Source organism: Fringilla coelebs (genome assembly GCF_963513975.1).
Source record: "Fringilla coelebs genome assembly, chromosome: 3".
In the NCBI taxonomy this organism is placed as follows: domain Eukaryota; kingdom Metazoa; phylum Chordata; class Aves; order Passeriformes; family Fringillidae; genus Fringilla; species Fringilla coelebs.
Genome location: NC_140030.1, coordinates 44,580,315 through 44,594,870, shown reverse-complemented (window position 1 = coordinate 44,594,870; position 14,556 = coordinate 44,580,315). Strand labels below are relative to the sequence as shown.

Sequence of the window (14,556 nt, the reverse complement as noted above, 5' to 3'; positions counted from 1 at the left end):
CACCTACCTCCCACTGTGACTGTGCTGCAATGCCATGAAACTTCCAACTCTATTATTTCAGTGAATTGTTTTTCAAGCCAGCTGTACAAAATGTTTGCATGGGCAGGGTTTGGGGTTTTTCCTTTTTTTTAAAATTTTTTTTTAACCTCCAGACGTTCCTGCTCCTTGGAATTCCTGTGCTTCTGTAACAAGGGGTTTTGGGAATCTAATTATCTGGCATAGCAATTTTTCTGTTCATAACTCTGGAGCCGTGACTTGGCACTGGGAGCAGCTGCACAAAGCTCTGCTCACAACCACAGTACCTATAGGCAGACTGGGGTGGCAAGCTCCTTTGGGAACTGCTGAGGACTCCAGAGTCAACTACCAGTTTTTCTAATATGAAGACAGCAGAAGTCTCTTAGTTATTCTCCTGCAGTGTAAGGAACTCCTGCTTGCATCCTCTAGCAGCTTGACCAAGCTGGTTCCTTTGGTTTGATGAAATTCCAGCTTTAGAAAGGGGAGGGCAGAAAGAGCATATAGGCAGACCCCAAAAATGCAAACCAGCTAGAAGTAGGAGGAGGACAGAAACCTTGTTGGGGGCTGCTGTGAATCTGATAGCCCAGAAATTTAAGCATCTACTCAGGAAGTTTTCTTCTAAAGTCTCTGCAACTGTTAATTCAACTGCTAACATACCCATTCTGCCTGGCATTTATAACTGTGTCTGGTTGGTTTACTGGTGTCTCCCCCACTGCATATTTCCCCACACAGCTGTTCTATGCTCAGAAGTCTGCCAGCAGCAGAAACTCTGAAGGGCCTGTGTCAGAACAGGTCATTGCTGTGATCTTCTGAATGCTCCTTTAGAGGGTTCTGCAGACTGGAATTGGAGCCCCACTTCAAAAAAAGGTAGTGCAGATACAGGGACCCTCCACCTACCTTTCCTCTAACTGCTTGGAGTTGCTCCTCTAATTGCATGGAGTAGGGATCAATGCCTTGATCCAGTTTTCCCATCAGGTAGCTCTTTACATCAGAGGAAGCTTTAAGAGAAAGACTGCCAAGCATAAGCAGTGATCTTCCAGTAGGTCAGAAGTCAGTCTAGAATGAATTTCCAAGGGAAAGCATAGTCCTCAGCTTGTTCTCTTCTGCAACACTCCAAGGTGCTTCAAGTCGCTCCAGGAATGCTCTGCACAGCCAGGATTTTATCTCAAACTCTGGCCCAAGACACTGACCTTTACTTTCAGAAACAGCAAGTGGTAGGTCTCGGTTTTGGATGTGCACATCAAAGAGCAACTATTTAAAGTATATATCCAGGTACAGCAACTTGGATAACCTCACTCAGAGCTCTGGTCAGCAAGCTGCTGTAAGACACACCTGGCATGATAACAGCACACCTAAAATGAACAATACATTAGTGAAAATATTTTATTAGGATTCTCAGTGAATCCTAAATATTTTATTAGCATTCTCAGTTCATCATTACCCACTAATAGAAAAAGCAAGTTCCCTAAAGACTGTGCCATGGAAAGTTCTGTGTTCCATTTAGCTTTTTAAATGTAGGGTTTTTAGTTGTACTTGTGCACCATTTTAATCGTGTAGGAAAGGTATTGGAAAAGCTCACTTTGGCATATGGAAAATTCACCAATTCATCTGCAATTTTTAGATGCAGATGCATTTTTTTATATTAGTGACAATATGGTATATGACAAGATGTAATTCTGGAAGATTCTTTATGTTTCCATAGGGGATACCACCTCAGTCATTTTTCTCCCCCTATACCTTTTCCATCTCTGCATGCTGTAGACTATGATTGAAAGTAAATCCGATGCCAAACATCTACAAACTTTATCCTTCATGTTTTTAACTATCAAGAAATGGAAACTGCAACATTTGAAACAGGTTAAGAGTTGTTTAGTAAGTCTTCCAGTCTACATGATGACAGTATGGAAACTCAGTTTGAATTACTATTGTGTTCAATGACTGTCCATGAAGGAATAAATGGCATAATTCCTACAGGGAGTCACACTGAGAAAGATCTCTTTCTTAGCAAGTATTTAAGTGTTGGTTATAAAGAACAGTTACGAAGGAAGAAGAAAATAACTACTCAAGTACTACTACTACTACTACTACACATCTTTCCCCAGAAGATATCTGGAATTCATTATTCTTACACACGTATATAATCAGAGAAATCTGAATGATTTATAAACCCAGAGGTTATTTTTACCTTCTGCACAAGTTAACTAGAAGTAGGGAACATTTTGATTTTTAAAATGAACTAACACTTCCACATCTTGGATTTTGATAAAACAGGGATCTAAATGCAGGTGTGCTTTAGCTTTCTCACGATGGCCTTAATAAGCATCACATAACAGATATATAGATGTGGCATAAGGGATATGATTGAATGCTGAACTTTGTAGTGCTGGGTTGGACTTGATGATCTTAAAAGTCTTTTCTAATCTAAAGGATTCTATGGTTCTAAATTATTCCCTTGTTTCCCTTTGTATTTAACTCTTGATAAACAGATCCTTGCTGCCTTTGTTCCAACAGAGCTTGTCTGGTTGCAGCCATTACAAAAGTCTACACTCCAGAAGGAAACCAAGCCCTCTGGCAACTATGAAGTTTTCACACAACAGTTCAGGCTAGGTCTTTAATTGGTCAGATACCTTATACACCCTCCAGGGATTAAAAAATCAGCTTCACAGGCATAACATACACAATTTTAACTTGGTATTTTTAATATCAGTAAGAAATGCTGCTTAATAATGTGGTAATGTTTACTTAATGATTCACTTTGCCTTAATTACACTGTAACAAGCTGTCGTGATTCCATTGTGCATTACTGCATAACGTCTTCTTAGAACAGATTATAACTTTTGCAAAAGACAATTAACTGCAGAAATTAGTTTCTTGACCATCCCCACAGCTTTCTTGCTCTAGCTGACTAGCAAGTCCCAGGCTATGAAAAAGAAGCAGATTTCTGATGCTGAAAGACATCACTGTCATGCCTCTTTACTTCTTCTAGTTGAATCACTGGGAATTGTACTTGTTTTTCAAACCATTTGGCTACAGTGAGAAGCTGCTTCTCCTGGAATGAACGTCCAATGAATTGAAGCCCAACTGGCAAGCCTCTCTCTGAAAGAGCTGCAGGAACATTTATGGCTGGCAGTCCTGGAAGAAAAAAAAATACACTTGCAAAGACTTATTATAAACCTTAGAGTAATTTTTGTATCAATTTTAAGAGAAGCAGAAAAAAAAAGTTAAGAGAAAAAAGACTAGCTAAAATAATTTGATTCAATGAAGTGAATGCTAGATGATCACAAGAAATTAATTAGAGAGATTTAAGAGATCAGCACCCTCTGAAAAAGATTATAAGCTCTCCTTAGGAAGAGATTTCTGTCTCTGGAACAGATTCATCTTACCTGCAGCCCACACTCAGCTCCAAGGTACCCTACTTTAAAATCTGGTCTTACATTTTCAAGCATTTAATAAAACTGTCCTCAGACCCAGTTACCACTGTAAGACTTAGGACATGGGGGGGAAATATCATGATTCTAAAGAGAAGGTTAAATACCTAAAGGGACTGGATTTTCAAAAGTATGAGGCAGGGAAGAACATAGTTGAGTTCCTGTCCCTACTCACCTGCCATGTTTGCAGCCTGTGTCAGGATGTCATCTTGAGCACTGCGGGTCCTATTGTCTTCTTGGATGAATTCTGTGTAAGGTGCTGCATCACTCAGAGTGGTGGGAGTGAGTAAAATATCAACACCGCTCCTGAAAACCTTCACAAAGTCATTGGCAATGAGACGTCTCACTTTCTGCGCCTTGACAAAGTACTTCTCATAGTTCCTAGAAAGGAATAAGGACAATAGGGAAAAACACATTTTAAAACTTTGAAAAGAAAGATAAAAATAAGCTGCAAAAGGCAACATTTGCAGGAGACACAGATGGGTTTTCTCTACTACTTATTCTAAGAATGCTTTCTGAACCTGCACCCTGCTCTTCAAGAGTAATTTACTGTGGAACAGGAACACAACTCTCCTGTTCCATCTCGGTGGAAGCTAATTGTGTATTCCTTCACAGAAGAGTTAACTACGTGAATTTTAAAGCAGCCTTAGGAAAGCTGATCTGGACAGTTGTAAGCAGAGGGAGCACACTTGGCAGGAATACCAGCATTCCATAAAAGCTGGTTATTACAGACTGACTGACAACATTCCTGTCTCTGAGAGCAATCAGAAGTCACATCTGATGAATACTCATGCTGACAGAGCTCTTTCAAAGCAAGTGCACTACAGAGACTAATTACACGCCTAATATTTTTGTTAGTATCTGAACAAATTCAGACAAAGAGAAACAGCACATTTACTAACACAAATTAGGACTGCTGGATAAAGATTGAAAACTAAAAATGTAAAATTGATCCGTGGACTAGCTTTTCTACGTGAGCTGGGTAAAACCCTGACTTCTGTAAGGACTTCAGTTCAATACTTCTGCCAACGCTTCTCTTTCCCTGTACACTGAGACAGAGAGCTACAGTTAATTTAATTGCTATGTCTCTGGCTTTCTCTAGAAGATCTTGCTACAATGTACCAGCAGTTTTTCTATGCAGTTTTAATGAGATTAACAGCTACAGAACTTCTAACACTAAGACAGTAAAGACTTCAGTATGATTTCAATGTCATACCACAGGGTAGATTTCTGCCTAATTTAGCTAATGGATGCCAATAATGCTCTGGTAGGGAAAAAAAATATCACTACATTGTTCTACTTCTTTAATTTAGGACGCTCACTGGTTAGTTCAGGGAAAACATTTTTGTTCATCATTAACAGTTCACTAAGCATTACAGAGCTAAAGCAATAATAAAAATACAAACAGCTACTACTATAAGAGCAATTTCTTTCTCATGCTATAATGAACAATTAATCACCATTTGCTCAGAAATTCATTAACCTGGAAAAGGTGAATTTCAAGAAGTTCTGCTTACTGTTTCAACAAGAAGTAGTTTCCTGACAGAATCCTTCCTCTTACGACATCATTGAAGCCTTCTCGCCGTGTTGCAGCATACATACTTTCAGTGGAATCCTTCATGTCAGAACGATGTCCTGAAAAGGCATTTTGGGTATTAATACTTCTTGTAATCCTTATGATTTAACAATGTCACAGTAGTACAATAGGTCACTGTTTGTTGCAGCCTGACATGCTACTACTCTGGAAAAACAACAAAACACATTCTTGTTTTATTATGGAAATACTAAACTAGATTTTGAGCCCAGACACTGACATGCCCAGTAGTGAAATATATTATGTATTTATTTACACATTTTTATCTGCACAAGGTTTTTTACTATATTCTATCTTGGAGAAATAGTATCAAGCATCCAACCATGAAAAGAAAATCCACGAAAACTAACACTTTTACATGGCATCCAGCAATGTTCCTACTGTCCAAGAAAAAAGTTTTTTCAAAGGCCTTACCATATTCCAGTCCATCAAACCTGGCCATATTTGATGCCACTTCTGCTGTGCACAGCACATGATAGCAGACAATTGAGTAACGAGTGTGTGGCAAGCTCACTTCAACCACTTTAGCACCTGCCTTCTTAAACAGGTCAGCAGCCTTTGACCAGAGAGCCAGAATTTCACTAGACAACCCTGGTGCATGATATTCCTTAGAGGAAAAACAAGAACAGGAGTTATTTTACACACTGGTTTACTTCTAATAGCAACCAAAACACAAATACTCCTTGCTAAAAATACATTAAAACCATTATCTCACCGCTATATGATTTAAAGTACCAATAAAAGCTTTTTGCATCTACTAAATCCTATACAATAAAGGGATATTAAATTAACAGGACTGAATCTTCTTAAGAGTATTATGTTCATCTCAGCAGGATCAACGTATGTATCACAGATCATGGAATTTCAGCAGTTTCTTCTGAAAGAGTAATTGCCCAGTTATTCCCTTATTTATATATCAAGACTATACTGTACTGCTGTGCAGTCACAGGTACAAATTCTTCATGTCTAAGTCCTAAAACTAGAGCTGTTAGCCCCTGTTAACACTAACAGTGTTATCAGTGGCAACTGGCACACCTTGGTGAAACAAATAAAACCACCCACCAAAGAAGAACTACAATCAAGGAGTTGGGAGAAGACTTAGATTAGCTACTTTCCTATTACACAGACAAATTATACATTTTCTATTAAAATTCCCTATCTTTGAAAGTACTTGCTTTAGTTCTAACCCATAATACCAGGATCATAATACTGTCTGATTTCTGAGTAGCTATGCCCCATGTTTAATGTATGCATCTATCTGTTTAAAATAACCTGTAGCAGTAGAAAAAACTGTCCAAAGGACAGGAAAAATTAACCAACATCACAATTTATCAAGATTTAATCAGTATGCAGCTGATCAATTTTCTAGGCACGTAATTTTTCCATTTCACAGATTGTGAATAATTGGTCAGTGGACATCTCTGCTTACCAAATGAAAACTTTTGGTATGCCTGTTCTAGCTTAGGTTCCAGTACTGAGAATACAATTAATAAACGTTATTTACATTGTATCTTTGAAGGCAGAGCCATTATTAAATTAAAAATAGGCTGAAGTCCCAAACTTTGTTCCTAAATTTCAAACAAACATGATTTAATTGCATACATCAGATGCCAAATTACAGATGTCTTTCAGTTCTTATTAGGACTCTGCAAATCACAGCTCCTTGTGCTATTCAATTGCCTTTAAAAATTCTGCTCTATATTAACAGAGTGGCATTTAGGCATGGATCCCAAAGCTCTGCACAAACCAGTACCAAGCTCACTGTGTGGGAAGGCACCAAGAGCAACTTGTTGGAGGTTACAGAGTAGACTAAGGAAAGAGCAACAGAGAGAACCAAGAACTGAAGTTCCCCATTTCTCCTAAGTTCCTGACAGTGCTTCCCACTACAATGACAACATGTTGTAGGTGATGCATTAGTGTATGCTTACTCCAAATTGCCTGGACAGGCAACAGAGCAAACACATACTGTTCTTTTCCAGGAGCTGCTTTTACTGTCTTCACTGTTTCAAATCATGGGAGAGTGGGAGGTGGTAGGCAAGACACAAGTATTTTTTAATGTGTCTTTTATTTGTTCTTCCTGTCCATAATTGTTAACAGGATTTAAATGTTACCTTTGGAATTCCAATTGAAAGCTTGCTGACATCAGTCAAATTAGGTAGTTCAAACGGCTTAAAGTCATCCTGAATTGTGGTAGAGTCCTTAGGATCATGTCCAGCAAGTGAACCTAAAATAAGACACAAAATGCAAAGACCAGGAAAATGTTAGTTAGTCAGGATTCAGTCTGTTTTGAGGAAATGTTGTAAAGAAAGATGTATGACAGAGTAATACCTAACAAAACTGCTGCATCATCCACACATCTGGTTAGGATTCCTGGCACATCCATGGAGTTCACTAGAGGAATGAGACCATGGCGAGAGATCAGTCCATATGTTGGCTTTAAACCTACAACACCACAGTGAGCAGCAGGGTTTCGGGTAGATCCTCCTGTGTCTGACCCTAAGGCTCTATGGTTTCAAAAGGATCATCATTAGTAAGATAGCTCAGAACATTTCCAAATCATAAGAATGTGTGGCTTTGAGATGCATGGATTTAAAAGTCTGTAAATTCTTCCAGATCAGAAGTCATAATCACAAAGCCTAAATTCCAATCTGCTCTCTATGTCTATTTTTCCAATGTTCTCTGATTTTTCTTAGGGTCTCTGAATTTGCCATTAGGAGAGTCCAGTTCCCTCCACAAAGTAGAGGCAGATAGGTAGAAATCAGACTATCTGAAAATGGCCCCAAATATCTTCTGCCTTTCCTGTTCCAATACTGTGGTCTGTTCCAATACTGTGGACTCCAACTGATACATCTCATGTGATTTAGGGAACAAATTTCAACACTGATATCTTATTTATTGGGTAGCCAATGCACCATGAATCAGCATTTTCCAGGATAAAAATGAAGAACAACGCTTCTTGCCCCTAACAAGAGGGCGTACTTTGGAAAGATGTTTTTCCTGTTTCCAAATTTACAAAGATTGATCAGAACTCCCAGTTTACAGTAGCTTAGGAACAATTAAAACACAGTTTATTATTATTATTATTATTACTACTACTATTATTGTTATGTTGAATTCCTCTTTTTTATCCACAAGTGAAACCTTGTTCTTTCTAAACTGAAATTTTTATTTCAAAAATTGTATTGAAATGAAACATGATGTTCTCTCGTTTTTAATAAATTTAACTCCAGCAGCGTTAAAAAATAAAGCAGTTTTCATTCAAATCTTTGCCAAAACCAATTTAAACTCCAGAAATAGGTATAATATTTATTGAAGTGAGTATATGACTTTTCCCATAGCCATTTGCTTATGAGATGGCTGAACCAATTCAACTGACTTTCCTGAGGTGGAACTTTTTCCAAAGCCTTTGTGTTGATGTAAAATGTCCTCAATTTTATAGCATTTTTGGACATCCAAATCTCAAACTGAAAATGTAAAGACTGGCAGCATTCCTGGTGCTTGAAAGACACTAATAGGATGCATATACAATAGGTTATATGCAATAAAATAGCTGGACAAAAAATCTCCCTGATCTGACAATGTGCTGAGCAGTGCAAAACGGGAGCCCAGCAACATAAGAAAAGGTGCCAGATCCTCTCAGGATCAGCCCATTCTGGCTCAGGATGAGAACCAGCAGTCCTTGGGAATGGCTGCACTGAGTTCAATTTCAACAGTATTAAAATCTTGAGTAGGTTACATCTCAGTAAAGGGCAAGGGTATGAAGAGATATATAACTTAAAAAAGTAATTTAAAGAGTTGTAATCAACATTAGCAAGAATATTTTGACAACAAAATAGATGCTTGTAATGTAGTCTGTGGGCAAACAAGGATAAAGTAAATAAAGAGGATTTTTAAACATCTTCCAATTAAGAGCAGAATTGAAATCATCTTCTATAAAACATGTTCCAACATGTAGCTCTAAAAATTGCATTAAATGCAAGATGTAAAGGTTTGTGATCAGTTTGAAAAGTCAGATGGAGAAGATAGTATAAACAACTGACTTGCTAAACAGTGTGTTGATATTCCATGCAGCTAGTAATTACTATTTTGAAAAAAGTCCAGTTTATTTATATATCTTTAGGAAAAAAACTCCAAACAACCATAAACACACACTTACCTAAAAAACCACCCCAACACTAAAACTGTTTTCTAAGTTAAAAACAGGAAGTCTGTAAGTATCTATGTAGTAAGTACTCTGTACTCTTTTATTAAATAAGAGATTTGAAAGTTTTTCGGTCCCAAATCTCATGTACTTTTACATAACTATGCTATAAAAACAAAGGAGCAGAGGAAAGATTATTATACTGTTACAAATTAAGGGATCTCTTAATTTGCTGAATTACATTTTCAGTGTGCATTTGTGTAATGCAATTAGTGAGGAAGAGGATGAGTCACAAACCCTGTAAGACTTTTAAAGAGATTATGTGGGAATAAGAATAAAACTGTCACTCCTTTACTGCCACCAAAATTTTATTTTACACAGTGCAAAGTGGTCATACCACTGAATAACGCCTGAAATGAGTAAATCTAAATTTGCCTGCATGGATTAATTCTGGCTTCATGATATGCCACGAGTAACCTAGGGATGCTGAAATAAATTTTTGCATGCCAGTGCCAATAACCGTCCTATTTCTTACTAGCTTATGAGAAAATTATAAAATTAAAATATTCCAACATAATTTGAGACATTTAGGAAAAGACAATTTTAAAAGCCTCTTACGCAAAACATGTGAAAGACGACACAGCAGCCGCACTGCCTCCTGAGCTTCCTCCTGTTATTACCCAGTTAGACTCTTCGTCTTCAGAATGGGATTTTGGGACAGACTTTTCCTTGTACTGTTTTGAATAACTCCAGGGATTCCTGACTGGTCCAAATACTCCATCCGTACTCCCAGAACTAAGATAGTCAGACAGGACAAATACAGACAGCAATGACAAATGACACACTTGTATTCCTCAATTTAATTTTTACATCCAATTCCTCATCATCCTTGCAAATTCAATTTCAACACAAGACTGGTGTACGTAAATCCTTAAGCAGTCAACTTCTACAACATTACATACAAAATTCATAGCTGTTCATCAGTTTCTGACACAGAACCTGAACTAGTACTTCTTTCTAACTTCTGCTAATGCCATTGAAACGAACAGAGTCACAAAGACACAAAACTGATTTAAGCTGAGTAAAAGTACAGGAGCACATCTCTTTCAAAACTAAGGTATTCTGTTTTTCCAGCCCTGCATTTGACGCAAGATCACTGTTGTGAGGAAAAACATGTTGCTAGAGGTGGAGAAAAAGTTCCACAATACCAGGAACATGCATTTCTCTGAAATGCCACACTATTATTCACCCTGTAGCCCTCTGCAGAGGCCACTGTTCACTGGTTCAGAATGCCAGACTGGCTTCTCAGAAACTGGTTTCAGTCAGCTTGTGTCACCTAGGTGTGAGCTGACACCAGAAGCAGGGGCAGGGCATACTTTCCTCCTTCCTCAGGCCCTTTACCCCAAGCTCCCCCTGACTGCAAGGTGCCAGTGTTACCAGCTATATCATCAGCCAGAACAGGCAGCTGACAGCAGTTGAAAGCAATCCTGATTCAGACATCACAACTTTAGAGCTGGACCTGCCCCCTGATCAAGAGATCATGCAAACACACAGACCAGAATGAGAAACTAGTATTGGGATAAGCTCTTTAGGAGAATCATGTGCTTTAACGAACTTAGACCAGTTGTAATACTGCATTATCAGGTTTTTCCCAAGGTTTTTGCCTGCTCTTCCTCTGAGGAAGAGCTTTTTTTACATAAAAATTACTTTAATCAAAGCAATATTGTCCAAGTATTTCCACTCCATCCACATGAATTTCCAATCAAACTTTGGACTTTGGCTTAAGTATAATAAAACCAAAATACAGCACTTATACTGTTTTTCACAGGTAAGTAAAAGTCCCAGAGATTCCTCTCCAAACCTAGCAGTAATTCCCATCCCTAACTGCCTGATGCCATTCTCTGCTACAGCTTGGCTGCCTTCACCGATTTGCAGAAGATTCAATTAGTAGGAGCATTTTTCAATGTGCTCCTGACAAAAAGTCACCACCATTAGCTTAGGCAACTTAAAAGCCTTGCTCTCGATTAGCCTGTGTGCAGCAAGTCAGGGAGAACCCATATAAATCACCCCAGTGGCCAGAGGGCAGAGGCACTGGCTGCCACTGGGGGCACGATAACAATTACCTAAGGACAAAAAGCCATCAGTAAGGAGAGAGGAAAAGGCAGCAATTTACTGTGTTGTAACCAATTCTATTAACACTCTACTGAATCTACAAGAAGGCCACTTGTCCTCGGCCTTCTGCAAAAGCTGGACTGCTTCCTGCCTCTCAAGCACATTTGAACACTATGTTCACAAAACTCAGTGACTGTACCATTTACACAACACTACAAACGCTCAGGGAGAAGTTCATGCAGCTCTGTGTACACTACCAGTAAGTATTCATTGTTGTCTTGCCTCACAGAAACAAGAGGTAAGGATTGCAGTTAGATTGGAACAGATGGTATGCATGCTATTTTATGTAAAATCAGCACATTAAAAATAATAAACATCACTCACCCCATTGCAAATTCATCTAGGTTTGTTTTACCTAAAAGCACAGCTCCCTGATCCAGTAACTTCTGAACTACTGTAGCATTGTAAGGAGAAATATAACCTGAAAACAATCAGAACAATTAGGAGCAACTGGTGAGATACAAGTTATTTTCACAAGTAGCTACTCTGAACATTTTGACGCTGTCATTACCACTCAGACCTTACATAAAGATAACAACTACGACAGTGACGCGAGACCTCAAGTAGTAACCAATTCACTTCATGAATGATAACAGGGGCTTCTTCACTCCCACTTTCTTCAGGAATAAGGACATCACTCCTAATACTCTTTGCAATCAATCACAACAGGTCTGAGAATGTGGTTTAAGGAAAAGCATCTCAGGTAATACAACAACTTATACAACAGTGAAGTCATATTTTGTTTCTTCTGCTATTAAATAAAACCACAATAAAATCAGAGGTCTGCTAATTTCCTTCTGCTATCTTCCACAAGGATTAATATAAAGTTTTACTTTCTGCAGAATAAAACAGATATAAGAAATGTTTCCTATATTTATTTTTACTATAAAAACACTGTAATGCCTTGAAAACGTTCATTAACTGTTAATAAAAACAATGAGTTTAGGAAATTAAAAAAAGTTCCTTAAAAACATTATAGAACATGATAGTATGTTGGGATTGTTAATGTCTACTTTTCCAGTCATATCAAAAAACTATTTAAGTCACCAATTTTAAACAGAACAACGACAACAAAATAGGACTGTCTTTGGATTTCACTAGGCAGAACAGTACTGACTGCTCTCCTCTAGACCTAAAAGCAATGTGAAGGAAAATGCGAGTTTTGGAACCATTTTAGTGTAGTATATAGGTTTTTATTATAAATGCTGCTAAATGCATACAAATATAAAGAGATAATGTGCTTAGAGGAAGAAAAAGATCCATCTGTAATACCAGATGAACTTGGCTAGTTAAACTGGATAAATGTATTTCCTCAAATGATACCCACTCATTTTTTGAAAATACTTGGATTTCTGGAAGACTCCAGTCCATAAACCCTCCAAAGAGCAAAATATCTGATTTTACTTTAAAAGCTTTACTGTACCTTTTAGCATATTTGATGCACATGTTGTCGCAATGCCAGCTGTATTAAAGTTGTCTTTTACAGCAATAGGAATTCCATCTAGAATGCCCAGTGGCTGACCTGCATTAGGAATGATTGTAAAACAACAGAAATTAAAGCAAAATATGCTCTATATATATCATGTTCTCATTGATTACTGTTTATTTTAAATGTCCCTTTGGTTGGCTTTTGAAAGCAAGATTGCTATCCACTTGGCATTTGGTGGTTGTCTGTTTCATTTTCAAGAACCACCTTCCATTCCAGTTCAAGCATTGAGCACTCTGCCCAAACCAGACCTCCTGTCTAAGCCCTCCACCTGCTTTCATCCAGGCTGGCTATCCCAAAGGAGTGCATTCCAGTGTCACCACCACAGTGCTTATTTCAGCCATAGGTGCTACTAAATCCACCCCACCACTAAGGGGGGGAGCCATAAACACTGCCTACCTGACATACACAGTAGATTAATTACTGAAGCAGAGAAAACCCTTCACAAGTCATTGATTATCACCATCAAAAAAAACCTGAACCAACAAATAATAAAAAAAAAAAAAAAAAACCAAAAAAACAACCCAAAACCAAAACAGCCTACATCAGGAAGCAAAACAACCTGGCTGACAATTTTATGGAGCTGTTAGAGGACATCAAGTGTCACCGAGGAAAGAAAACATGTACTCTATTAGGTGAAAATTTACCTTTCCTGCCTTTCTTGAAACACAAAGGAAAATGAGGATGGCCATCTTCTAAATGCTGCAAGTAACAGGACTGAATGCTGTTCTCTTCTCCAATTACTAACTGCAATTAATAAAGCTGCATTATTTTAATTTGCTTTCTTAATTAAAAACTCAATAGCTTGTGCCAGCTGTTTGCCTATCCCAGTCTGGAGGCCTGTGAATGACCACTGCATTTGCCTATTCATGGCACCTGTTGGCTACATATTCCAAATGAACTGCTGAGGGAAAGAAGCAGTAGAAACCAAGTAGTAATGCTGTCCAAGAGGCACAGAGCCTATTTAACCTGCAGTGCCTCGTTTGGTCCAGGTTTTCCCTCTGTTTTTTGACCTAAATACTCTCCTGAGTGCCAAGTGTACATCCCCGAGCACCCACGGAAACCTCAAGTGTTGAGCCTCATCGCCCAAGAGTCAAACAAGCCAAGACACCGCCTTTAAAAAGCAAAGGTGCTTCGTCTAACACAGACAGCTCCTCCTCAGTCGCTTTTTAAGGACTGACATTATTTGCAAACCAACATACCTCTTTTATATCTTTCCTCTGATTCTTCAGCCTGCTTCAAAGCGGTCTCTTCCGCTACGGTGATGTATGCATTCAGAAACTTGGTGCTTTTGATGAGGGCCAGGCATCGCTGGCAGAGCTCCGTGGGAGCGACTCGTCCTTCCTTCAACGCCGCCGACACCTGAGAGCGCAGCCCGCCGTTCAGGGCAGCCGGGTGACAGAGGCCGCGCCGGGGCGGAACGGGAAGAAAGCGCCATCCCCGCTGAGGGAAGGAGCGCACGGGAAGCGCTCTCCCGGGCCGCCCCGGGAAAGGGGGACGCGAGGGGACCCCGGTCACCTTGCGAACCCGCCCCCCTCCTCGGCATCCATCAAGCACTCACCTGTCGGAGAGAGGCGCGCAGCATGGCTCTCCCTGCCCGTCGCCGCCGCCTCCTCACGCCCGCCGACCGACCCCCGTCCTTTCCCCGGCGTGGCGGCCGCGCGCCGCCATCTTGCCGCAACACCCCGCGGCACCATTGGCAGGGCGGCCAAGAAGGCGG

At 39.3% G+C, this 14,556-nt stretch overlaps 1 protein-coding gene across 1 annotated transcript; it reads right to left on the bottom strand.

Moving 5' to 3' along the window:
- Positions 1 to 2,692: 2,692 nt before the first annotated feature.
- QRSL1 (glutaminyl-tRNA amidotransferase subunit QRSL1) lies at positions 2,693 to 14,534 on the bottom strand. The gene is made up of 11 exons (XM_084202136.1): positions 14,398 to 14,534; positions 14,039 to 14,198; positions 12,774 to 12,872; positions 11,675 to 11,771; positions 9,797 to 9,973; positions 7,366 to 7,541; positions 7,149 to 7,261; positions 5,452 to 5,644; positions 4,961 to 5,078; positions 3,619 to 3,824; positions 2,693 to 3,147 (listed from the first exon to the last, which is right to left on the bottom strand). Exons 1-11 carry the CDS (start codon positions 14,419 to 14,421, stop codon positions 2,936 to 2,938), a joined length of 1,575 nt encoding a protein of 524 aa, XP_084058262.1. The 5' UTR covers positions 14,422 to 14,534; the 3' UTR covers positions 2,693 to 2,935.
- Between the last annotated feature and the right edge of the window lie 22 nt (positions 14,535 to 14,556).

What these genes read in the sequence shown, in the direction of transcription:
- QRSL1 (XM_084202136.1), bottom strand. Translation starts at nt 14,421, where the DNA reads ATGCTGCGCGCCTCTCTCCGACAG. An exon ending in TGCGCGCCTCTCTCCGACAG is followed by an intron (nt 14,199 to 14,397) that starts GTGAGTGCTTGA and finishes CTGCGCTCTCAG; the next exon opens with GTGTCGGCGGCGTTGAAGGA. An exon ending in TTTCAATTGGAATTCCAAAG is followed by an intron (nt 5,645 to 7,148) that starts GTAACATTTAAA and finishes TTTTCCTCTAAG; the next exon opens with GAATATCATGCACCAGGGTT.